Below are 27,992 nucleotides of genomic sequence, written 5' to 3'. Positions count from 1 at the left end.
GTATTGAAAATAGCATCAGTCGTTCAATTATGCACATTATTTCAGATTATTACACTATTATAGGCTTATTAGATATGCTGTTTCTGGACTTTATGTTAATGACTGCAGCAAAAGAATAGAATCTATAGTCCAATGCCCTATGGTTGGAGAAAATCAGATGAAGACTTAACAAGTTTCTTTCTATATTAGTAATTTTCAGTTTTTTATTTTGATATTTAATGTACTCTTTCTTAGCGAGGACTACAATCTTTAGTAAGAAAATATGATGTCTTTCAAATAATCTCTCAGATGTGTTCTAACGAGCATAGTTTGAGGCAGTGTGAAATTACATTTAATCATATCAAGAAGTGACATGTATGATATATAAGAAAGGCACCTTACTTGATCTTACAACATTTGATTTGTTTTACTTCAGGTCTTTAATGAAATCAGGAATGAACATTTTTCGAATGTCTTCGGCTTTTTAAGTCAAAAGGCCAGAAACCTGCAGACCCAGTATGATGTAAGTAATTCATTCTGTTTCCAATGCCATATGTAGTTTAAGGTCTGGGGCTAGCCAAAATCGTTTGACATAAGCCTTAAAAAGGGGCTATGGATGAGCCCCTTTCAGCCATCAGTTGCATTGGCTCTATAGAATTGTTGTGTAGGTTTATATTTTGAAGTACTGGTTCACAAAGTAGACTGTCTCCAGGATTGTGGTGTTAAAAGATGCTTTGAAAGAAAGAGGCTTAAATGACATACTAGTCTTGAGTTGCTTTTTTAGACAACAATGCCACCTTGATAGGTGGGTTAAGTTTGACCAAGTTAAAAATATCAAGAACTGTTACAGAAAGAAAAAACTTGAGTTGTTAAAATGTCTGAGGAGGTAAAAACTGAAGTAAGACTAAGTAACAGGAAGTAGAAAGCACCCATCTTCGTAGTAAAACTTAGAAAGAACTCAGTGTGAAGACCTGGGCACTAGATCTTAAGATCTTTAAGCTGATTCAGGGAAGAGGAAAGTGGGGGACCACGTCTGAACCAAGATGCTGTAACTGGAAGGAGACAGTATAGGAAAAAGATATTGGATTGCCACTCAAGGAGAGCGTTGATTTCAGGAAGAGAAGTCAATCAGAGCACGGACTCTTGTTCATATTCTTGTAAAGAATGACTCTTCAAACACAGGTTTTATGTGAACGGAGGGGACTCTGCCGTTGGTATTATATATATGTGTGTATTTATATAGATGTTTTCTTTAATGGTTGATTTAAACATGTTTATCTCTTGTAGAGAGTTCAGTTGTTTATTAATTATGTTAGAGGTACAATTTGATTATATTCTATCGAAATATAGAAGTTTGGATGTTTCACACAAAAGTAGTATTTTGAACAAAAAGCTGATGAAATATAATGAAAAAGAATTGAATAAATTAATAAAGCTGTATAATAAATAGAAGTGGTAATTTCACCTACTTGAAGGAGTAATTGGGAAGACCAGATTAAAGGGATGTTGCAGAAACTGCTGTTCAGGCATTGCAGTATGGCTACACCTCCAGAGTTCCTGCCCAGCCTTCACAAGTCCTACTCTCCTGCCTACCAGCTCACCATTTTTATGAGGAAACGCAGCACTTCTGTAGCCCTCTCCTTGGCCCACCAGCTACTTACTGTGATTGGCCTGCTGGTCTGGCAGTCATATGGGCTGTCTTTCTCATCACTAATGTGTGTACATTCGAGGCCTGATGATAGGATCAGTCTTCTGAGCAGTTCTGACATCTCACCTATGCAGAGGCAGCCCCGCAGGACTGTAGAAAAAAACATTCCTGGGTCTCCATCAGCAATCAGAAGCAAATCCTTCCCCAGGGAAACGTTTGAGAAAAATGAGATCAAATAGTGTATTTTGAAGCACAACTTTCACATACATTTTTAAAAAGCCATAGGCTCTAAAGGGTCACCACCTAAATATTCCAGTTGTTTCATAATTATTCATTTTTACTTACTTGCAGTCATGTTTACTCACTCTCAATCACTCTGACTCACGCGCACTCACTTACTGACAATCACACACAATATCACTCCCTGTCTGTCACTGTCACTCACTTTCACTTACACACATGTGCTTACTGATAGTCACACATACACATATTGTCTCTCACATAAACACTATCACCAACTAGCACCCACACAAAACACATTTAAAACCATTTTTTTTATTTATTTACCTCAGCAGCTAGGTGAGGGGTAGGCGCCCAGGCAGTCAATTTCCTTGCTTCAAGCAGTTATTCTTGAGATATAGGTCCATAAATGCCTCCTGTCGAACTTCCATTAGATGTCTGCCCAAATCCAGCACTGAGACTGCTATTAAAACTGTAACTGGAGAAACCAATTGGGATTGCAAAGAATTCCCCCTTAAACTGTGTCCTATGACGGGACACCAAACACTTTGGTCACCCGCCCTGTGAACTGGCTCTCAAGACTTTGGACCAAGTTCTTTGCCGTCCAAGTCTTTTATTTTTTTGTGACTGTAGTCAAAGTTCACTTTAAGTTTAGGAGTTCCTTGCCGTTACAACTGAAAAAGCTTCAAACAGTTTCCTGTATATCATTTTATTAAGTGTTTATAATATTTTAGTTCCCCAAACTTAATGTTCGAATCACATTTGTTCAACTATAACAAAAGTGTCTTTCTGCTGGGCACTGGTATAATTTCAATACATTTTACAAGAAAGTAAAGTTTTCTTCATTGGGCATTTGGCTTGTTACAATATTACTTCATCTTAAAGATGGTCCCATTCCAGCAAATTGTACTCCATTTTTATTACACTAATAGTGAATAATATGTTATTATTCACTATAAGTGTAATGAAACAATTTGTCAGAAAACAAGGAGAATGGAGCTAATCAACACATATATAGATAGGCTGTCCCTGTGTTTCTATTACTCATTTTGCTGCCTCCGGAGCCAGGGGTCACAAAGACAGTGACAGGGGTCCCAAGGGGCAAGCCAGGGGTTGCTGCTGCAAATCTTAAATGCAGCTATGTCTTTACATTGCGCTCCACATCAAATTATGCCAACGCGAGTCACCCTCAAGGGTGGGAATTAAGAGGTCTTCCTCAGGACTGTACAGTTTAATTTCAAGATAAATTGGGCCCGTTTTCTTTGCGTTCATGAAGATTTCAAGTGAGCCAAGCCTGGGTGTTTCATCTTGGTGATCAGAAGGAATCTAATACCGGTAGAAGCCTCATGCTTGAGAAAGGAGGGACACCCAGAAAGAGTGATAAGAAGGGTTTGGTGTACCTCTTGCAAATTAGTTGGATGATTCAATGATCCAATGTGGTCACCTCCTAATTGTTTGAAAACTTGAAGACCATCCCTCCACTGGAAGGTGGTGGCTCACAGTTTGAGTGAAAGAGGTTCAAGGCAGCAGAACTAGCACAAGAAAGTGGGCACTGTATCTTCTGTCTGCTGGAATCTTCTACTTCCAGCTCTGCCTCATATGAATCAGTATACCTGCTGTGCTTTATAGAGACAGGTTGACAAGGTTGTCTGTGCTTGGACTGTACTGCCCTGGAGTAGCCACAAAACATCCTATATTATTGATGGAATTGTCACGCTGGGGAGGATAGTCCTAAGTCATAGCACATGAGCCACAGCTCTATTGTTTTTAAGTGCTCCAGGGAGGAATCGTCTTTCTCCCCAAACTGCTGATCACCTCTAAAGGCCTCGTCCACCAGCATGGCTTGTGACATCTTCTTTAGAAGTAGGGGGAAGACATCCATGCCTGATGTCATAGCACAACTGCCGTGCCCATGGACTGAGCGACTGTGTTCATGGAATCCAGGCTATACTGCAGTATCTTGTCTGGATACGTCCAATTCACCTTTGACTAGGTATAGAAAAGGCTTTTCCATGTTGCTTGGCAAGCTGATTACTTTATATTTTGCCAATTCCCGCAAGGCATTAACTTATCGATCTTGGAAGCAAGTGGCATTAGCAGTTTAGGGAGTAAGCCTGCCAGAAGCAAAGAACTTTTGGCCCACAGAGTCCGGTTTCTTCCAGTCTTTAACAGGAGGCACCATGGGAAAGGCATTCAGGTTTTGCCTTGTGGAGAATTCTTGGACAACCAGACTTTCAGGTGATGAGTGAAGACAAAAAATCAGTGTCACCAAGAGCTGCCTATGGGATCTGGTTATCTGTCTATAGACTGCTGGACCCTAAAAGGGTTTCCCCGATGCAGCCATGACATGATTCAACTGAGCCTCATTGAATAAAAGCAAGGGCTATGTCACCGAGGACAGCTGCAAGATCTCCATCAGAATCTTATTCTTTATGAGCACTGACGACATGGTAATTTTCAAGGCTTTACTTACCACAGTGGTAAGTGAGGCAACTTCCTCTGAATCAGGGCCAAAGGTTAAGGGATATCCCCTTCTGGTGAAGTATCCGAGCCATTTACATTTTATAAATCGATGTATAAGCCAGCATCAGTATTATATTTGGGAAGGAGATTATCCGCTTCTGTATCATCATCCTTTGGGTGGCTAGAGTCCTTGCAGTCGCTGAGAGACCCTTAGAGTTGGAGCAGGTCAACTTTTCTATCTGGGCAAATCCCGGAATTCTGCCAAGGGAACATTGTTAAAGTTCGCTTTAACCTTGTCTTGCTACACAGATAATTTCCTCTGATTTCAGCAGCTTCAAGAGCAGTGTCCTAGCATGCTGCATGCGTGGCAGCTGCGTCTATTGTGAAGGAGGCTATGATTTGATGGGGAGTGGCTCAGAGGCCTGAATAAGCCCAGCACAATGAACATGGACACCTACATGTGCCTTATCTGAGATCATACCTAATGACGAGGATGAGTCTTGCTTTGGGGCTAGGTGCCAAGGCTCTGAATGATCCTAAGAGCGGGACCGTTTCCTCAAGGAAGACATGGACTGCTCCTTCCTAAAAAGCTTCCTGTGTTTTCTTATGGGAAGTTTTTTAATGCAACATTTCCTGTCAAGAGACTTACCTTTAGGTGAAGAACATGCTTTGGCAAAACAATTACAGGCCAGGGCATCATGTTCCAATCTAAGACACCACATGCATAGCCTATGCGGATCTAAAAGGGACATCTTACAGCATCCGCAACAAGGCTTGAACCCTGAAACTTTTGGAGTAGACATTTGACCTATCTACTTCCAAGATGCTGAGGGATTGCAACTGTGATATCCTAAGAGAGAGTACCAGACCTGTGTCTGGATGTGGTGTCATGACTGAAGCTACGTGATGCCAACTAGTGTGTTTGAAAGATATTTCTGAGAAAAATCTTTTTCGGACACACCAAAAGTTGGAAGGATTATTATTAAGGTGAGGGATATGCTCAAAGAAATACCAATCACAAAGCTCCCTGCAAAAAAAACATTTGAGGTTCAGTTGTGTACAGTCAAAAGGAGGATCATAATATGTTCAGTGAATGCAAAAAACAAACTGTTATATAATTGACTAGGCAGGAGTAAAAAGAAAAATGGGCAGTCCAGCTCCCTGTTAACCAACTGCAAAGAAGAAGTTTGTTATTGTGGCGCTTCAATTTACTGCAGAATATTACTCCTCCTGGGACTTGCAGCACATCAGAATCATCAGCCCATGCTTTAGTATTCACTTGACATTTTGTACATTGACATCGCATTCACCGATATTAACATTATTTTGGCAGGTCGAATTTGCAGTTTTAAAGCTTGGGAAACACATTCTATAGTGGTAGGTCTGCGTTCATGTTTTGCACGATCACTCGAGTGGTAGAACAATGTATGCTGCAATGAACTAATGAAATTTAACGTATAGGACCTGGGTAAACCTTGTACCATATACCAGCAGTCGGAGCAGCAATGCATTGACAAATAGCAAATTCCAGGCAATTCTGTCAACATATGATAGTGCCCAGGAGATGCAGGAAACCCTTAAGCAGTAAGGAAATAGTGTATGATGGCAATGTCATCTCTAACACCAAGATTTGCTGTGCATTAGATGCAGTGACCACAACCCCTAAAGGACTGTATTTGTATCTCCAGATCAAGTCCAAGAGGGTGTTAAAAGCTACTCCTTATTGCGGCTACTTTGGTAAACTGCAGCCCAGGGGGGAGTAAAGACAACCTCACCCGATCAACCACACTCCTATCAGATGCAGCAGCAGTCCTCCCACCAGCAGGCTTGGAAGGGATACAACAAAGTCTGTTAAAGAGGTAACAACAGGGATAGGGGCAAACTTGGCTTCAGCAAAAGAGTTAGCACCTCCAGACTGTTGCTTGCCCCGCCTTCCCCTCCTCGCCCAACCACATCACCTGTTGAGGGAGAATACACAATTTCCTCTCTCATTGGTAGGAGATGATGTCAAACACTGCTGTTGCCTCAGATCACACACATCCCCCCCAACATACCACCATGTACACACGCTTTCAGCTAAGAACAGCTCTCCATCCTCAGGGAGAAGTGCATGCCCCCCTAGAGAAGGGTGCCTTAGAGAGGGTGCCCCTCGCTACAACATCAAGGGAGCAGTGTCTTTGCTCTCTGTGCTCTCATCCACAGAAAGGATGGCTCTCTCAGGCCCGTCCTCGACCTGAGGTCTCTCAACCACTAGATCCTATCAGAACATTTTCACATGACAACTGTGCAGGAAGTCATCCCCCTCCTTTAACAGGAGGACATTTCATGATGTCGCTCAATCTCAAGGACGTCTGTTTCCACATACCTATCCACCTTGCTTTTTGAGAGTACCTTTGCTTTGTTGTAAGTGGACTACACTCCTGATTCAAATTACTTCCTTACAGGGACACCATGACCCCTTGGGTGTTTTCAAAATGCCTAGCTGTGGTGAATGTGCATTTGCGAAGGGAGGGAATTCACGTCTTTCGCTACATCGATGATTGGCTGATCAAGAGCAGCAGCAAGCTGCAATGTCTAGCCGACACAGAGACTGCGGTCTCCCTGCCCCACAGGCTGGCCTGAAGCTCATGATAAATGCTATATCCCACCTAAAGCCTCTGCAGATCTAACTCTTCCTAGAAAGTGTCGCCATTCAGTAGCTGTTACCTCTTTTTCAGCCCGATTGTCAGCTCAATGAGAACAGTGATGCGCCTTTTAGGGATGATGGCCTTGTGTCGCTCCGTTGTCCCCCATGCATGGGATTTAGCATTGGGTACTCCGCAACAACATTCACTTCATGGGGGAACATCTTCCAGAGGGTGGACAGTGACTTTGCAGACCTGCGCAGCAGGACATATCAACAAGACCGCGAGTTAAAACCACACCCACAATTCCTAAGCAGGTACTTCCAACTTTGGGGCACCCAACAAATTGGCAAATTTACCAGCCCAGGAAACGCAAAATATCCGCACTTCACCTCCAGGTACCCACACCCAGAGTCCAAGGGCAATACACTATGGATGAACTAGGCAGGGATATTTGCCTATGCTTTTCAACCTCTCATATTACTTCACTATGTGGTAAGGAAGATAAGGCAATTTTTACTTTTCCTCCTTCTGGTAGGTCTGCCTGGGCCAGACAACTCTGGTACTCCACTCTCTTGAAGATGTCTGTCAGCCCTCACAAGAGGCTCCCTCTCAAGCTAGGTCTTCTCCTGCTGGGCAAGGCAGAGTCAGGCACCCAGATGTCAGACAGCTCAACTTTGCAATTTGGCACCTGAGGTCCTAGAATTCGGGTACCCAATCTTCCCCACAAATGTATGTCCATCTTAAAAGAAGCTCATTGGCTTAGAACAAGGGCCTGATATGCTGAAAAATGGAAAAGTTTCTTTCAGCATTGTATTTCCAAGAACCTGAACTCCTTATTAGTTACCTCTTGCACTTGCAAAGAACAGTCCCCGCTTGCACCTTATTCGCTTACACTCTGCTGCAGTCTCAGCCTACCTGCAGGATAGGTAACACCCATCACTCATTAGATTTCCAATTGTTCAGACATTGATGGAGAGTCTCAAGAGGGTTATACACTCTAGGGCCTCCTGCTCCTCTGTGGAATCTAAATGTAGTCCTCACGATGCTGATGGGACCACACTTTGAACTACATTCATGTCTCCTTCAGGTCCTCTCCAGGAAGTTGGCCTTCTGTTGGCCATTACCTCTCTCAGACACAATAAGAAACTGCAAGCGCTCACTCTACAAGAGCCTTTATCCAGGTCTACAAGTACAAGATGAATCGTAAGTTTCTCCCTAAAATCATGTCCCTCTTCCACCTTATCCAACAATGGAGCTTCAAGTCTTCTTCCCACGACTTGAAATTATGCTAAAGCCATCAGATATCAAAAGAGCCCTTATTTATTACATTGACAAGACCAAGCCTTTCCGTAAATCTTATCATATCTTTGTTGCCTTTGCAAAACCTCACAAAGGGTATCCCATCTCAAACATGTATAGCTAAATAGATAGGAAAATGTATCCAAAAGTCCTTCCACAAGAGCACTCACCTGTTCCACCCAGAGTACACTCCACTTGAAAGAAAGGGGCGACCTTGGCCTTCTGAGGTAACTCTCACTAGTGGATACTTGTAAGGCAGCCATTTGGACACCACAGACCTTTCCCAAGCTCTATTGTGTGGATACATTAGCCTTTCTCCAGGCCATTGTAGGCCAAACTGTTTAAAGGACTTTATTTGAGACATCTGCAACACCCACACGCATCTACTGCTTATGGAGGCCACTGCATGACAGTTTGTGCTATGAATGTGTACCTACACCCACATTCTACGTTGCATTAATGACCCTTTAAATACATGTTTGTATTGTGTAGTGCTCTAGATTCACATGCGTGTCCTCTCGGATTCTTGTGTTTTTGCAGATCGCTTACTGTGTTTTCACTGCACATTGCACTTCACACACCTTACCTACGTTGACACACTAACCATGCTTTCACCTAATGTGCAAAAACAAATTAACATGGAGTTGGTGCCGAGGCACAATGTACACCAAGATGAGAAGTTGCACCACATTTTGTGACTCCAGAGACTTCTTCAAAGAAAAACAACTGTCAAATATCAGATCCCAATACTAGCTGGCAGGAGTATGCTAAGCATGTGATTCTAAAGCACTGCATGCTAAGGACAGATGCTTAGTGGGTAAATAGCAGTTTCCTTTCGATGGATACATGCTCTTCCTACAGATTCCTTCCCTAAGGAGCTAATGACTTGTCTCATGTGAATCCAAGGCACTGAGACATGACTCATGGTGTTTTTGTCACTCAATTGTTTCTTCTGAATGCTTCGATGGGGTGCAGAAAATTGATTAGGAATGGTAACCAGCACGTGGTCAGAAATGATGTGTCAGTCAAGCACCATTCATTTGTTAGTACTTTGCACCACAAGTGTCAAATCAGTGTTTTCTAGAACCAAGATGGAAAAAGAAGATAGGATCTCGTTTGCTTCTTGTTTACTCTTGTCACATCACCATTGACACTGCAGTTTAAAGACAACTCGTCAACATTTCTAGAAGTGCAGCATGAAACTTTTTCACCTAGAAAGATGACCGATCTTCCTGCAGGAGTCGTCTTGCCACATCCTGCCTAATGCTGATTCACTTGTCTGAAAAAAGGTCAGAGTATCGTTATGGGTTAGTACTAGGCTCTGCTGTGAATCAATAAAAAAAAGTAATAAAAAGTGACTATATGCTTTGAAGGAAGTGCCCAAAAGAGAATAGAGGTCATTCTGGTTTTTTTTGTCACTCGTCTCAGCCATTGCAAATTAATGGGGTAGCCCAATCATAGTCAACAGGACCTGGGTACAGTAAAATATGAAAAGCAATTGGTCCTAGACTAACTTAAGAAAAAGCACAAAGTGAGGGAAATTCAACATAAGGGGGTTGCCTAGTTAATCAACCGCTAGTAATCAATACTAATAAAACACAGATTATTTGACAAATTCACACCCTGATACTCTAAAGCATGTGATCTTCACTCTTTTTTTCTTTCCAAACACGAGCACACCTCTGTCCCACTCCTTTCCCCTTGAGCAACCTGTTTATATCTCTAACTTACGTGGTAATGTCTTTACCATTTTACTTGCATTTCAATTTTGAAAATATAAAAAATTATTACATATAACGGAAAATTGTGGGTGTAGTTTGTGTATATATATATATATATATATATATATATATATATATATATATATATATATATATATATATATATATATATATATATATATATATATATATATATATATATATATTACCTACTGGCGGTCGCCAGTAGGTAGTTATAGTTAGGACCACGTTTCCATAGGAAAACCTCAACATTCTATTTTGAATAACTTTGGCGCCGGTCGACGAATCCTCGCGCATTTCTCAAAATAGGTGGGGCGCTACGCTCCGCTCCTACCCTGAAAGTCTCGGGGGGATCCGTCAAGCGGGGGCTGAGATAAAAGGGGGGTCCCAAAACGCGTTTTTCCCATGCATTTTTCCATAGGACCTTTAGAACGAGCTACAGCCCGAACGGCTGAACAGAATTACTCAAAATTTGGCAGAGAGGTAGTCCCTAGGTCAAGGAAGTGCCTTTTGTAGGTTTGGTGTAAATCTGTTCAGTAGATTCTGAGAAAATAGCCTTTAAATCAATATATATATCTGAGCCCGCTTACGGTACGCTTACCGTACGCTTACGGTAAGCGTACGGTGGCGTGCGCGAGCGCGATTCTGATTGGCTCTTAGATCTTAGTAAACATTCGAATCGGCCGAAACCAGGAAGCGGCGGCCGCCATTTTGTCTCTCGCACTGAGTGTTGTTTATCAAACATGATGGCCAAAAACATGTTACGGGGCTGTTTTGACAACTCCCTCCCACATAGTCATGTTGAGGGAGTCCACAAACATCCCCCAAGAGCAAAAACGGTTTTATTTTTTTTTCGGCAATTTCGCGGGGTACGCTTACCGTACGCTTACCGTAAGCGTACGGTAAAAAAATAAAAATAAAAAAAACACTATCCACACTTACCCCACCCCCTGTGCTTTTGGTGGCCGAAGGCCACCAAATGTACAGGGCTTATTAATAGGTAAAAAAAACTAAATTTTGGCAACATGAAATTATAAAATTGAAATAAAAAAAACACTATCCACATTGACCCCACCCCCTGTGCTTTTGGTGGCCGAAGGCCACCAAATGTACAGGGCTTATTAAAGTTGATAAAAACCGTGCACGGAACGAACTGCGTTAAGTGGACGCGCACGCCTCGAATGGCGTAAAGTAACTTAGCATTTAAAAAACCGTACAAATTCACTGAAAAAACCATAGGTTTCACACACGTTATAGTTAGGAATTAGCATTTAAAAAACCTTGCAAATTCACTGAAAAAACCATAGGTTTCACACATGTTATAGTTAGCGGAAATTTTACTGATAAAAAACCAATGAAATTCCCCCGTTATAGTTAGTGCAGGCAACTATAACTCACGCGACCGCAATCTTCTGCTGATGACATATGTGTCTTTATGAAAAAAAAATATTTGTAATATATGTATAGCTAAAAATGTATGGAAGAAGACATGGGCAAATAAGTGTCTAAATACAGTATTAGCATCAGCAGAGGATTGCGGTCGCGTGAGTTATAGTTGCCTGCACTAACTATAACGGGGGAATTTCATTGGTTTTTTATCAGTAAAATTTCCGCTAACTATAACATGTGTGAAACCTATGGTTTTTTCAGTGAATTTGCAAGGTTTTTTAAATGCTAATTCCTAACTATAACGTGTGTGAAACCTATGGTTTTTTCAGTGAATATATATATATATATATATATATATATATATATAATAGGTGTATATATTTTTCCTCCCTCTTTCAGGGTGTGAATTTGTCAAATAATCTGTGTTTTATTAGTATTGATTACTAGCAGTTGATTAACTAGGCAACCCCCTTATGATGACTTGTCTCAGCCACACTTTCCCTTGATTACACTCTTTCCCTAATACAGTAATATCCATACAGTTAAGTGCAGCACTACATATCCTCATTTATTGGCGCGCTCTCTCTATAATGCTGGAAATCAGTTATATACGGTTTAACCCCTTGCATGTTGTGCACATTTTCGCTCTGTGCGGGCGATTTAAATAGTGGGCGGGATTCGGATGGCCCCGGCCATCCTCCGCACACGCCCACCGTCTGAAGCATGCAAGGGGTTAAAGTTTTTTTTTTATTGTTTAATTATTTAAACAGCTTGTAAATTGAAAATAAGATTATTATTGTCAGAGCAATAGAAAGGAAAGCAACATATCAATCTTTAAAAGGCGTATCAGCCTGGTCATTTTAAAAATCACACAATTATTAATGAGTTTCTAGAGCTTTAAAGGGCATCTTCTAATGCTTTTTATAGACAATAGTTTCCTTTTCAATAATTGAAACCTTTAGAATCTTTACAACCCCTAATATTGAAAATGGGGTTTGAAGCTTGGTCAATTTAAAAATCCCAGTTATTGTCGAGGGGGTGAAATCTCACAGGAAAGAGACACACAAGCTGTATAGCCCAGCACACTCTGATATGTACCTGCTTTTGGCGCATGGACAATAATTTGTTTAGAAGCATGCCTGGATGGTAACCACTTCAAATGGATCTGACTCTAGGGCCAACTGAGAAAATATACGGCTATCAAATGGCCTTGGAGGACGCTTGTTGGGGGTTGGTAACTGCACTGTGCTTAACGTTGGGGGGATGTTTGCCTTGTTTTTTTGTGTTTATGATTATAAGATGCAAGCTTTTGTAGAAAGAAAGTGGTACACAGATGTGTCTATATCATGTGACTATGTAATGCGATGATCACAAAATGCCGTGTAGAAGGAAATGCACTAAAGAGATTGCACACAACAAAAAAAAAATCCCAGTTATTGGTAAGCTTCTAGATCAGTGTTAAGTGGTTCTTAACCTGTGTTCCGGGGACCTTTGGAGGTCCGCGACCTCTACTTAGGGGGTCCACGGCTGCTTGGAAAATTAAATAATATTGACAGATTAATAAGATGCACATAAATAAAAAGCATATTTTACATTTTTTAAATGTTCTGTAAATTCGAAAGAATTTTAGATTGGAGGCCAAAAAATTAAGTTGGTATTCTCAGACTGATTTGTGGGAGCAGTCAAACTGAACATAGTATTGACAATGTGTGGGCACAGTTGAATGTAGAAACGCTACAATCTTCCCTTTAAAATTCATTTAAAAAAAAATATTTGTTTGTGTATTAAATACATTTTTTCACCATTTATTTTATTTGTTTGATGAATACTTGTTTTTATATTTTTGTGTACTGTTTTGAAAGTTACAATTATTGACATTGCTTAGGCCTGGGTCCCCGGATTCCATTAATGACTCAGTGGGGAACCCTGAATTCCAATAATGATTCAGTGGGGATGCTCAGATTCCAGTAATGACTAAGGTGGGGTCTACAGAAGTCAAAAGGTTAAGAACCACTGTCCTAGATCTTTAAAATGTGCCATCTAGTGATTTCCTATAATCTCTTGTTTTGTTAGTGACTACTAAGATGTGTTATGCTTTTGAGGTTGCATGGGCCAATATTAGTGGTAAACAGGCAATGTCCCGAGGATAGTCAAAACTGGACAAGCATTTGGTAACACAGGACATACATTTCCAGTAGTAGGTCCAGGTATTTTTGTTTTTTCAGTACCTTGTCCAATTCATGCATGAACTTTCTTTAAAAATTCGGCCATTTCTTCCTCTATTGGCAGAAGTTTATTGTTTTTTATATCTCTTTTCACATATTTTCATAAGGTGTAGTTGTTTCTGGCTGATGCTAGATAGCTGCTCCATGAGGTATTTTCTTGTAGCACAACTTGCCACAGTAGAGCCTTAAGGGAATTTGACTAAGTCCATCTCAGTTTTGAGTTGTAAGAGATATAATTTGCACCGAGCATGTTTGTTTGTTTTGGTAGGTTATACTCCAGGAGTTTCTCTGGTTGTGCGGTATTGTCAGTCTAGTGAAAGAATAGCATTAATTTGTTCTCAAGTTGTATCTAACCATTTTGCTAGTTTGCAGTGGTAAATTAACATAACTTAGGTAAAAGTTGGCATTAATTTGCAGGTCACTCTCTTGAGTAGGGAGCGGATGTTTGGGCCTGAGAACACAGAAATGGGTTGTTTATTGCATATGCTGCAATCATCAGGGCTGCCAGTTGTGATATTAAGCTCCCACATTCATCTAGCCCGACTCCAAGATATTCAAAATTTTTAGTTCCTTCAATCGATGCCAGCTGACGTTTTATGTATCTTTTTCCAGAAAAGAATAATTGTTGTTTAATCTTTATGTAGTTTTTTATATTGCTTTTAGTGCCGCAATTGTTCAATGGGTTCAAGGCTCCTTGTAAGGTCTGGTACAGTTTCACTGTATCATCTGCATATTTAGGATGTTAATATTGTGTCCTGCTAATTTTGGATGGAATTCATTTGAACTTGCCATTGCTTTCTCTGTGCCTGCTAGGTAAAGACGGAACAGCAGGGGGCTAAGATGCAGCTTTGCTTTAGGCTCTTGTTGGTGTGTATTTTCTCTGACATATCCCATTTCGATGCTAGCTTCATTTTTTCTCAGTTGTCGGTACAGACGCCTATGATTGCTCCTAACGGATGGATTGACACCACATCTTGTTAATTTTCCCTATAGCTTCACTCTGTTATCAAATGTAGTGGCAAATTCAAAAAAGGCTGCGTGGAGTGAGCAACCCTTAGCTCTCATTGTGTTATTGATTGTAATTGACAGCGTTAAAAGGTTGTCTGCGTGGCTGCATACTTTCTAGAACCCAGTTTAAAAGTAGCTGTGACCCAGTTCTTCATTTAGGATTTTAGCATAGCATTTCCCCTCAATATCCAGTAGTGCTATTAGGTGATAGTTTTCTGATGCCCCCTTTTAATGGATAGGTACCAGAAGAGAGCCTTTCCAGCTTTGGGGTAATATGTTTGAGGCAATGCAGATTTAGTAGAGAGGGAGCATAGTAGGGGCCCATAATTATATTTTAGTTTTGAACACTGCTAGGGCTCCATTTCTATGGATAGATTGTAGATTAAGCCCCATCTCTTTTATTGTTAATTTTGTTTTTTAAATCTTCAGTGCAGTTATTGTTTCCACCGAGCTCCTTGTTAAGTCTTTCTTCACTAGCTTGTTTATGAAGAGCGAGCAGGATACGGGTGGGCGTTGCTGGTGCCTCTGGCGTTGTCTTTTAATAAGTTTTGGTTTACTACGTTTCATATTTTTCGAGGGTCTTTTGACTTGGCAGATTCATGTAATTTGGCCAACGTTTTATCTTTCCTGGTTCTTCTCACTTCCCAGGTTTTTTTTTTGGATAGAGCATTTCTTATGGTGCTGAGTTCTATTTTATAGTTCGAAATCTGATTTTCTGGAGCATTAATGATCTGGTAGCTTTATTTTGTTATAGTGGCGATTCTTTTGAATTTTTGTGGAAGAATTCCTTAATTCTGTTGAGATATTTGTTTTTAAAATTGCTGACATAATTGCACAGTGATTCTGTGGTTATTTCCATCATTTTTATCTGAGGCCGAAATACAGTTCAGCAAATTAGTTAAAATGGGCATTTTTTTCTATTTGCCATTTTACCCGCTTAATTGGTTCCGTTTCTTCTTGTGTTCCTATCAGATTCAGTCCTCTGTTCCATACCCTGTTATAGCTGAATTCGATTTGTTGGGGAAGTGATCACTTTCTAATTTTGGGATTATCCTATAGTCTGTTATCAGGTGGAAATGGTTTCTTGACACCAAGGTAAAATCCGGCACCGCAAGTCTTTGCATATATACATGTGTAATGTGGAGAGCTGATTGTCTGGAAATCGTCAGTTAAGTAGTTGAATCGCCATAACAGCAGCTAGATGATAAGTTGTTGTTGAGGACCTGAGTTTCCTTTCTACAGAAAGCAGTCACACTTTTTTTATGTTGGACTGGCTTTCAGCCTTGCAGATTGAGAATACTACAGAAAGCTGATCATCCAGTTGATCTTCCGTTGAGCGATTGATATAAAAGCTTAGTGCCCTCTAAGGGCCCAAATGATCTCGAAGAGGTCGTATCCTTCAGAAGAACAAGTTACTTACCTTCTGTAACAATCTTCCTTGTGGATACTGTATGTATCCACTGACCCTCCCATCTTCACGAAATGTGAACTAGGCTCTTCTGCCATCTAGAAAGGTTCCAATCCAGACATCTGCATGCTGATCATGCCTATCAGCTGTTGTGTGAGGGCGTAGACAGCCCAGAAAGCAACTGACGTGAGCATGCATGGGTGGAGTTAATATGCGGCCCCGCTGATCACTTCTGGAGCAGAGCGACATTGATTTGAAGCTGCACGACGAAACCTACCAGCATGCTAGAGAAGAGCTTTAAAGTTTCTGGATCCAGTCCGTCTGATGCATGGGAAATATATTCACAAGGAATCTGGGGTTAGATACAGTATCTACCAGAAAGATCATTACCGAAGGGAAGTACCTTGTACTTCAGGATGGTACTAAGGTAGTGGGATTTTTCATCAGTTTGTGGTTGGCTGGGTTGCAGGGTTAGCTTTAAATGCCCTCTGGGGACAGGGTTATAACTGGCTTGTTTCATACAGTCAAGTTCTCTCCCTTTGTGTAGGGAGAACATTGATGATGAGTCTTTTCCACATCTTTTTAGTATCGCTGTCAACGTTTTCTTTGATTTTGGTCTGTCTTTTGTAGATTGGCTTACACTTCATTATAGCATTTGTGTAAATTTTGTTTTCGTTTTAACATAATGACTTTGTCAAGTCTGTCTGTTCTGTTGATCTGCAGTGCTTCTAACCAGCCATCGGTGAGTGTCATGTGCTGTCATTGTGTGTATTGTGTAGTGGATGTTGTGGAAGTATATTTAATTAAACAAGGTTTATATCACTAAGAAGAGTGGAGGCTAAACATTGTTGTGAGGATATGACTTGTGTCTTGTTTGTCAGATCAAGGGTGTTCATTCAGTGGTCAACCACATTTTGGGCTGCTTAAAAATCCTAGTTGCTTCAACATTGTGTGTAAAGACTAAATCCGTCAGGTCTTATGTCATGTACATTTTCTCTTTTCCTATTTGGCAGAAGCCAAACGCTTTTATGTATTCTACAAGTTAATTTGCTCATTACTTTCAGGAGTGTGATATAGGTTAAAATCTACGTGTTTGCAAGAGAAGTGTCACGTGAAGGTGTCCATCTAAGAAGGAGAAGTCATTTTCTTGTCCTGAGTAGAATGGCAGCTGTTATGAAGGAGATTTTTGCATTTCACTACTGCACATTCAAACAAGTTTAGCAACTTTATTTCAGTGCACAGCAGGTCCATTTTGTGTACACTGTGATTCTGCCTCCTCTTTGATTTAGACTGTAGGGGAGTAGTTCATCCCTAATGGTCATTGAGTTGTAAATACAGTTGTTGCTATAGAAACCATGTTAGAGGGCTGAATAAATATTGATCAACTAGATTTTGATGTAAATGTTAGCATCAGTTGTAGCTCACTGCAAGATGATAACTAAAGTTTTATATGGTACCAAACAATGTCCTTGTATCTGGCTGTCAGATTCTATAGAGGAGACTTACCGGACAATGAGATTACGTATTGCACTGTTTCGATCTCTTTGTATGATGAAGGTTCTCACATGTGTTTAGTTGATATAAATTGTAATATGGATCTCTCATAATAGGGCAGGGGTATAGTCCTCACTCTTGTAGACTCTAAATCTTATAAGGTCTTGGGCTGAAGGTATGAGGGATTCTCAAACAATTTGTCACCTCACTTGGTACTTTTAGTTCATTACTTGGGCTCTCTTCTCTATTGCTTATGGGAATCCAGTCATTTTCGGGGTATTCCATGGGTACACTTCTCGTCTCAGTATCTATGCCAGTTTCTGCACTTAGGCCAGGGCAGCTTTAGAAAACAGTATTATTTTTGCTGTACTGCAGTATAATGCCCTAATCTAAAACAGAATCAATTCCAAATTTGCAAACCTTATCTAAATGGCATCAGACAGAGCGTACATACTTATTCAAAATAGCACCCAGATATATGTTTTAGAGAACACATTGTTAATAAAAATGTGAATCGTAGCTCAAAACACATGAAAAAGCTTTCAGGATTTACCAAAATATTTCACCTTAAACATATCATGCGGCCTGAAACAAAAACGCAAATATAAGAAAGATTATCATGTAGCTCACACTAAAACTTGAAGGATCTTGACTTCCTTTTTTGTCTTTTTGGGTTCATATCCAGAAACAGGAGAAGCCTCTGACCCTCCTTCAGTATGTTTCCTCTCTTGGTCATCCACTTCAGGTCAAATTTCCTTATGATTCCTTCTGTAGGGTGATAGGACTATGCCAGCACCCTTGTCTGTTATAAAGCTGTCATCTTGGGGCAGCCACGTATCCCTCCTCATACTATGGTCTGAAGACTCCCACATTCCATCAACTTCCTCAAAAAAGAGATCCCTGCAGTTCTGTATCCTTGTTGTGCCTCAGGGCACCTAGAGGCCTAATGCTGACAGCCCTCCTTTACCAGAGGTCATAACACTCAGTTGGAAAATGGCTACCACATCATTGACCTCCTAGTATCATGTCAAAATGCCTCCTGCTACATTTCTGTATGTCATCTCCAGAGCTGCAGTTTCAACCCAGCGATTTCTGGGAATAAGGCTCCCAACCTGTGTGCCTCAGCTGTAACCACCATGCTTTCCACTTTTTTATGTATGTTGTTTAAAGATTCATGGATTATTTTCTCATCTTTGGATAGACTCTTCTTCCCAGCTTTGGCTGCAAGGCTTCAATTGTGATCTTGGTAGAAAAATTAGTTTTTCATGAGTGCGGCGGTTCTCATTTTCTCTGTGGAAGTAACCCGATCCATTGAGAGATTGTTCTTATGGGACCTGTGCACCACAACTTCAGGTTATAGGCTGAAAAGAGTAAACAAGGCTACCCCTCCTCCGGTTTTAATCTGGGTGAAAATTTGTCTTCCAGGAGTGTGACGGTTCTTGCTTTCTTTGTGGATACAACCATGTTCTCCAAGCCCAGTGATGGGCTATGGGACCTGCCTTCACTACTACAGGGTGAAAAGAGTGTTAACCATTGTGGTTGCTCTCAAACAGTAAATAATTTGTCTTTGCTCTGCTGCGCTTTGAGAGTTGAAGGGATAACTAGCCCCTCTAAGTTCAGGTGAGAGATGGAAGAATACCCAATGCCAGTCACTTCACTGCCATTAGATAAGAGGCCTGTGCCTTGCCAGTCAAGTAAGCCACTTAAAGCCTGAGTATAGCACAGACCTTGCTGCCCTGTCCCCACTCTTCCATGATGTGAACACAGCGCCGCCTGGTCTCCACACATAGACAGAGTATGGGTAGCACTGCCATCTTGGAACTGCTAGATGTGTGGCTTGTGGGGTCCCTCTATCTTTTTCTGAGCCACATTGAAGAGCTACTGTGTATCTTTACTAAAGCACATCTCTAGTGTACCAGGAGAACTCGCTAAAACAGAGACCTGGAAACATTAAAGGTGGATATAACACTGCTTGAGAAGCATTGTTCCTTCTGCTCATAAGGCCAACCTCCTTAAGTTCATTCAAACTAAATAAACATATACGCTGCTTGCAAAAACCCTACATCTACAGTTCACACTGCAGATTCAATCTGAAATACTTTGCATAGTGTATATTTACAACAATTTTGTTTTGATAAAAGTCATATAGTTTTACATTTTGGCTACGCATTATCACAAGTCTATGATAGTGGCTAACACTAAATGGGATTCATATTAATGGTGATATTTTGATGTTATACGATCACCACTGCATAGGTCACAATAGACCAATGTTTAGAGAGCAATATTTGCCAAAATATCCAAGAATCTTAATCATTCAACGTGATCATTATATTCATTAATATCACTAGATTCAATGTAACAAAACAGGCAGTGGATACCTGGACGTGAATATCCACCATGGCATGGTATTAAATTAGTCTCTACTCACTTGTGAAACAACCAGCATGTGTCCAGGTAGATATTATTCAGGTGGCTTAGATTTGTTATTACTAACTTATGTCTCTGGAAATAAAAATTTATTCAGACCTTTGTGATTTTATCAGCAGATCTCTAACTCCCAAAATCATACTCCTAGAAAGCTGCCTTGGTGAAGTCCCTTATAAAATACAATCCTCTTTGAAAACAGAGGACATGACCAATTACACCCAAAATCGTTGCTGCCATATTTAGGCAAATTGTCTGAAAAGGTAGTAGTGGCCCAATTACAGCCCATCAAACGCAGAAAGAGGGGCCCCACAATTCAAAGGGACAGAGCTCCGTACTATACTTGACAGTCTTAAATAACTCCCTTAGCAATCAAAAACATTCAATCAACTGGACATGCAAACATCAAATTATCTCACATTCTTTTCCTCAATCTTGAACGAGTTGAGTGCTTCACAGTAACTTGAATTTTGATATCTTCAAATTTAATAAAAACAATTTTATCTTTCAATGTATCAAAATTTGTTATAGAATTTCATGAATTAAAATTTTCATAAATATAAAAACAAGACGTCAACATGTACATAAAAACACTCAAATACAGCAATGTAAAGGAGAGAAAACATACAAGCCAATCACATCAGTCATTAAATTGAGTTAATTTGTAGGAATCACAAAACCAGATAGCAGATACCAATTTCTTTTCTAAAGTGATCAAATGTTCCTCAAATTTAACAAACTCGGTGTCGATGCGTTTCGGTGCATTGTAGAATATAAACCCACCTTCTTCAAGACAACAAGAATATTCCCCTCCTAAGAATATCGCTATCTAAAAAATCCGGTGAGGAGCACTCTGATTGTGAAAATTGCAAAGATATGCTCAACTTGAACAAATTGCCATATGCGGAAAGAAAACTATAAAAACCTTTCTGTTAATGGCTGTTTCATTGGCAATCTGAGTTTTTTTATTTTCTCAAATGCTATAAAAATGCTATCCAATCCCTTGGTTCATCTCAAAGGACCACCATTTGAACTTGCCACCATATGCCTCCAATATGGGTAGAATCAATATCCCTGAGGGTGCCATAGATTAATATAGAAGCTAAAAAGCTTTCTTTTTCAATATTTACTGGGCAGGGAGTTATACTGTCATACCATGTTCCAGTGCCTGACTACAGATAGACTCTCTGTTTCTCCAATGTCTCATAATGGGTGCTCACCATCTCAACCAGCATCAATTACAGTCCTTCACAAATGAAAAATCACTATTGAACTTTTTTCTGGCAGGTTTCAGAGCAGGACACAGCACTGCTTTTGTTGTGCCATTAGTACTGGATCATCTAGACAAATAGTTGACAGCGGCGGTGTCTGGTCCTACTTTTTTCAGTTATCACTGAGGCTTTCAACACCATTGATCATTTTATTCGGTCCCGCAGTCTGTTGTAGGCAGGTTGTACCAAGTCTGTCTTAAATTGGCTAAGGCTGTTCTTGTACGATACATGTCGGACGATCATTATGCTTCCTTTTGCATGTCAACCTCAAAAAGCTTAGCCTTGGTGTCCTGCAGGAATCTAAAAGACCCCTTTTCTTTTTCAACATATGCATGAGGCCCTTGGGCAAACCTTTGCACTCTGCTGGGGCAGGATTCTGTATGTATTCAGGTCACCTAGGTGATCTTTGGGTTGTGTAAAACCTCTGCAGATATGTTTAGAACATGTTTAAGCCTAACCCAGCAAAAACAGAGCTGTTTCTCATCACCATAGGAACATCTACTTAGAATGAGATGAATCAACCATAGACCAGGGGCTCTCCAGCAGCACCTGCCAAATCTAAGCAGAAGGTGGGTACATATTTGGTGTCATATTTGTCTCTTGATATCAAGGACTCAAAAGTTACTAACACCAGTTTCCTTCAATGAAAGATCTTAAAGATGGTACTTCTTTTTATTGGCCCACAATGCAGATAACCACGTTACATGCCCTTTTCCATTCATATTATATTTCATTAAATGCATTAAATCTGGCAGTCCCCATAAAAATTGCGTCACCTGCAACTTGTCTTGGATGCTAGCATTAGGCTTATCGGTGGCTTTTTCAGATGAGATCGTATATGCTAGTCCTTCTGGCGTTATATTAGCTCTACATTTGTAACAGGCCATTGCCGTGAAGGCTATAGCTATTGTCTACAAGACTGCTGATGCAAACATGGCCGATTTGTGGACCTTAAAGTTTAAGTAGCATGCCCCAGAAAATATACTTTGATAGAGCATTCTAAGTGGTTGCAACAAAACAATGGAACCTACTTCACTAAATTCTGCAGTCGGAGCAAAAACAGGTAAAGATCAGGAGATGACTTAATATGTTTATTTCTGCATCAGCAGTGTTCTACTTGTTATTTCTATGGAATTTTAGACAACCTCATGGATGTTATTTTTATCACATATAGGTACTTTGACCCTGTATTGTTCCAACATTGGCAAAAAGTGTACCATTTATGTGCTAAGGGAATACATTAAAAAATGCAGACCATCTGGTCACAAGGGGTCAAAGGACCCCACCCAATAAGCAAGTACAATGCATTTTGTGTTCTCAGGAAAGTTATTTTTTGGTGCACTCTATATAATCCATTTCCCTGGTAATATGGTAATGAATTCTGCCTTGATAATGTAGAGAGGACAAGTTTTGGTTGAATCTCAGTATTGGCAATTGAAATGGTATTGCATCTGGCAAATAAGAGAAGCAGATGATCTTACAGAGACTTCTAACCGCAGATTCCTTACCTTAAAATTATCCCTAGGCATCAGACTGGATCTAGAAACTTTACAAGCAGTATCTCTGTGCGTCGGTAGGTGGCATTGTTTGGTGCGGAGTCTGCTCCAGAAGTGACGTGAGGTGCCTATATAGGCATCACCCTAGTGTGTTGACATCAGTTCTTTGCTTTAGGTGCCAGTCACGCGGATCAGGAGAAAGCTAACTCTAGTCAGTTTTTGACTGAATCTTTTCGACATTTAGTAGAGATGATTTTTTCTAGAATGTGTAGGGATGCCCTCCAAGAAACCAGTGGGGTTTAAACCCTGTGGATCCTGTCACATACAGATTTCTGTGACAGACCTGCATCTGGTTTCCCAGATGTGCTACTTGGAGCTGGACCACTTCTCCAAGGCTTGAAGCTCTTTGTTGCGCGCTGCCGCTTGCTTCCACAACGCTCCTGGTCTCGGTCATGAGGAAGGTCCTGGTCCTTTTTGCGGAGTCTATCCAAGCATACGTCATGGCGCTCGATGTTGTGAGGTAAACCCCACAAAAGTCCAAGAAATCGAAGAAGCTGAAGCGCTCTTTAAATTCACCGCACCGGTACAAATATCCGTATGAAGCACGTGAACGATGTCACTCTAGGCTCCGCACCCACGTGGTTCCTGCCTCTGGGTCCGCTCCACACCTCCCCTAGTTTCCTGAAGGTGGATCACCTCCCCCCCCCCCTGCTTTGTGAGTTTTATGAGGCCATGCACTTAATGTTTGACCAGGTCGACCCATCTGGTGTGCTGTCAAGCTCTATGGGTTCAGCAGGTGTTCCCCACTGAGTCTCCGCCAGCGGGTCTGCCCTCGTTGCCAGTTGGGCTACCTCGTGTGGAGCCGAACCCCAATAATCTCCCGAACTGCAATATCAAATGAACCCCAGAATTTACCACAGGAGGTTCACCTTCACAAGCCTTCTCATTGATCTAGTAGGCAAGACATTACAATTCTCTGTAACACAGAAACTGCCTGAAGCTCAACTTGGAGAAAACAGACGTCTTCGTCCTGGGACCCTCTCCCTCTGCATGGGGCAACACCTGGTGGGCCCTCTGCATTCCCCCTACACCCACGAACCATGCCCAAAACCTCTGCATCATACTCTACTCCTCCCTCTCCATGACACAACAGGCCAACGCAGTCGACTCCAGCTGCTTCCACACCCTCCTCATCCTCCGAAAGACCTTCAAGTGGATCCCCCAGAATCATGGAAGGACGTCATCCACGCACTCATAACCAGCAGACTAGACTACTGAAACGCCCTCTATGCCGGGATCAACAAGTCTCTGCTCTGCAAGCTCCAGATCATACAGAACACCGCAGCCAGACTCGAACTCGGCATTCCTCGACACAAACGCACCTCCCAACACCTACGGAACCTACACTGGCTCCCCGTTGAGAAGAAAGTCACTTTCAAGATACTCACCCACACCTACAAATGCCTCCACAACACCGGACCCCAATACCTCAACAAAAGAATCTCCTTCCACATTCCCAAGAGAAACCTCTGATCCGCCGACCTCGCCGAAACCCCGTGCATCCATAGAGCCAGAACAGGTGGAAGAACCTTCTCCTACATCGCAGCCAAGACCTGAAATGGGCTCCCGCTCAATATCAGACACACCCCCTCTCTGAACATCTTCAGGAAGATGCTCAAGACCTGCCTTTTCGATTGATAGGGAGCGGTTCAACCAATCAATCAATCAGACAGAGTTCAGAAAGGAAATGAGAAGTCGCCCTCCAATCCCTCAAAACCAGGGGTTTTTATACACAATTTATGCAAATTTGTTTATAAAACAACAAACTCAGCATGGCATGATCATGGTTATGTTTCTTTGGCAAATCAAGAAGCATTTTGTAAAATTGAAAGGCTTTTAACACTAGCCCATTTCTTAAGATAAGAGAAATCTTCCACTTGCTTTCTCAGCAACTGCACTCCGGAGATGTACAACTTAATATCAACCATATCATAACAAAAGCTCATAGAATTGTGTTTTTCTACACCCCGAGCAACAGAAATCCTTCAAAATTATACTTTAGGTACATGATGAAAGTTTCATTCGCAATATGTTTTCTAACACTACAGTAAATTAACGTAATTTCTCCCTGTGTTCTGCGGGAACTGTAAGGAGAGCAGACTTGCAGATGTTAACTGATTGGGAAGGGGGGATGAGAAGGAGCAGGATGAACAAAACACAAAAAGCTGCAGCCCTCTTTACAAATGATTGCATCTCACACGTAAATGTGGCACAACTATACTACGTTATTAACCACATTTCTATGAGACAATCGTATAGTTATAAGCACAAAAAATCATTAATTTATCTGTCACGGTTATATGCATCATAAAATTACTAATTTGCATAAATAATTTGTCACCCAAAATTGCGCATCAGAAAAATCTTTAATTGGATCAGAACAGCTCTGATCACAACACCGGAGACTGTTTCAGCAAAGTTATTCCCAGCACCGCCGACGCCACATGGCAGCAAAGACCCCGTCATCATACCAGACTCCGATGCTGAGATGCACTGCCGTCACCTGATGCTGAATCATGTGCCAGTCGGAACCCAACTTTCTGATCGTAACCAGTGCCTCCTTTTTTGGCAGGCCTGAAGCGGAGTATGATTGGGGAGGATCTGAGGATTCTTATAGCTACAATCCCCTTGAAGAGGCCGATGACAACCTTTATGAGGAACTGGCGTACACCAATGGTCTAGACACCTCACCAGAAACTGATCTGGTCTCTCCTTGTAGTGTGGCTATGGAGAATGGGCCCTCCTTCTCTAAGGTAGTGAGGAGGGTGGCTGAGCTCTTTGACCTTCAGCAGCCCCCCGGTGGTAGTCAAGACGAATGTGTTAACAGAGGTGCTTCAGCTGGGTGTCACCCCCTCAGAACCTATTCTTCTTTTTTATGAATCCCTCACTGATGTCCTGGTGGGGTCCTGGATCAAGCTCTGCACAGGTGCATCTGTGCACAGTACAATTGCCTACCGCCAGTGCCCTGCTCCAGGAGACGCACCCAGCTTTCCTGACCCTAGACCCCACCCTGGAGAGCCTAGTTATCCTGGCGTCTTCCTCCAAACATAACCATGGTGCATTCCACCACACCACCACAACAGGGAATCCAAGAGCCAGGGCACCTTTGACAAGAGGAGGATCTTTTCTGCCCGCCTTGCGCAGTGAACACTGTGTGCCTTTTGGGCCGATACACCCTAAAGGTTTGGGATTCAGTTGCGCAAGTACTGCCCATGATGTCAAAGGAGGCCCGAACCATACGGTCACAGGCTATTGCATTTGGCAGTCATGCAGCAAAGTTCACCATTCACTGTGGATTGGATACAACCGACTCGCTTGGCAGAGCGATTGTATCAGCAATGGCACTCAGATGCCATGCTTGGTTGAGATCGAATGGCTTTTTGAGGGATGTCCAGGCTTATGAGAATGGCCTTCAATGCCACCCCTCTCTTCGGAAAGAAGGCAGATTCGGCACTGCTGCTCTTTAAGGACAGCCGAGCCACTGCCATGTCCTTGGGCCTCTCCATGGCCCCAAGCCAACCACATTCTGCCTTTTGCCCCCTTCGTGTCTACAGTAGGCGCTACCAAGCACATCCATTCCCTACACCAATCACCCAGAAGCCTTATATTACAAACAGCCAGAGTTCGACCCAGTCTGACACCCCCCGGCAGTCTCATCCTCCAAACTGCTTTAGTTTGCCCTTGTATTATCGTGGGCACCCAGTTGGTGGCAGGACTTGCCATCACCTGCCACACTGGCAGTCCATAACATTGTATAAGTGAGTTCTTCAGATCGTTCAGTGGGATTACTTCATCCCTTTTCTAGAAACCCCACCGCCCGTGCCGCTATCTTCAGACTAGCTATTGACCTCTCCCTGCTCTGTATAGCTGAAGGAGCCGAGAGGGTGCCTGCATCAAAAGAAGGTCATGGTTGCTATTCCCGCTACTTTCTGGTGCCCAATAAGGGCAGAGGCCTCTTCCCTATTTGACACCTGCATCCTCTGAATTTCTTTCTGAAAAAGGAGAAATTCAAGACGATTAGGCTCTGCCTGCTTACCTTTGACCCTGCAGACTGGTTTGTTACACTGGATTTGCAGAGCCCCTATTTCCATATTCTCATTCTGCCAGCCCACATATGTTACCTCTGGTTCACGGTGGGCCACGAGTATTATCAAGTCGCTGTGTTCCCCTTTGACCTTACCAGCTCCCCTCAGAGGTTGGTGGTTGTAGCACACCTGCAGGGATCAGGTGTTCCAGTCTTCCCCTAATTCAATGACTGGCCGCTGAAGGCAGGTTCCGCCTAGGCAGTTGTCTCCTACCACCAGACTATGGCTTATCTCCTGCATTCACTGGGGTTCACGATAAACATGCCAAAGTCACACCTGACTCCCACTCACAGGCTCCCTTTAATGGGAGCTGTTCTGGAGACAGTGCAGTTTCAGGCCTATATTCCCGAACGACGAGTCCAGGATATACTGTCTAGAGTTCTCAAGAATATCAAGAACGACCAGACCCAAGTTATTCTAGTGGCTCCAAACTGGGCACAGAGAATATGGTATCCTAAACTCCTGAGCTTGAGCATCTGTCCTCCTGTCAGGCAGCGTCTTTGAGAGTATCTTCTGTTGCAACAAAAGGACAGGGTACTGTGCTCGAACCTGTCCTCTCCACCTTCATACATGGAGATTGAGCAGCAACAGCTTAGGGTGTTTGAGCTCCCTCCTGAAGTGTGCGATGTTATTCTGGCAGCCAGGAGTTCCTCCACTAAAATTATGTATGCCTGCTGATGGCGCAGGTTTGTGGCCTAGTGTTCATCTAAGTTGGTGGACCCTCTGCAACTTTGTCCGAAGTTCTCTTGTTTGGTCTCTCCCTAGCCCTGCAAGGCTTTTCTTTGGGTATAGTCAGAGGTTATCTGTATGTAATTTCTGCCTTTCTACGGTTGACAGGCCAGCCTTCCTTGTTCAAGTCACCTTTTGTGACTAGAGACCAGATGTATAAGGCTTTTTTGCAGTCGCACACGGCCCAATTCGCAGAATCGGGCCTTTTGCATCTGTAAAAATGCTTTCTACAATGTACAAAAGGCAAATTGCGATTTGGTAACTTACGTCCCTTCCAAATACCAAATCAGAATGGTATTTAATAATGTTTTGCAACCAAATTCCGGTCGCAAAACAGCAATATTTTACCACCAGTTTAAGTAACACATTCACCAACGGTAAGGGGTCCCTTGGTGACACCTT

At 41.9% G+C, this 27,992-nt stretch overlaps 1 protein-coding gene across 2 annotated transcripts in view; it reads left to right on the top strand.

Moving 5' to 3' along the window:
• VPS33B (VPS33B late endosome and lysosome associated) overlaps window positions 1-27,992 on the top strand; it is a 613,489-nt gene that overhangs the window by 307,278 nt on the left and 278,219 nt on the right. For both annotated transcript variants that reach the window (XR_014978823.1, XM_085644389.1), the window contains exon 13: window positions 416-502. Coding sequence is in view for 1 of the 2 variants with exons in the window: in XM_085644389.1 (XP_085500515.1) it covers window positions 416-502 (87 nt within the window). In the remaining variant the exon portion in view is untranslated. The remainder of the gene's footprint in view (window positions 1-415; window positions 503-27,992) is intronic.

The sequence above is a fragment of the Triturus cristatus genome, chromosome 3_1 (assembly GCF_964204655.1).
Source record: "Triturus cristatus chromosome 3_1, aTriCri1.1, whole genome shotgun sequence".
Lineage (NCBI taxonomy): Eukaryota > Metazoa > Chordata > Amphibia > Caudata > Salamandridae > Triturus > Triturus cristatus.
This window is presented reverse-complemented; position numbering and strand designations above follow the sequence as displayed.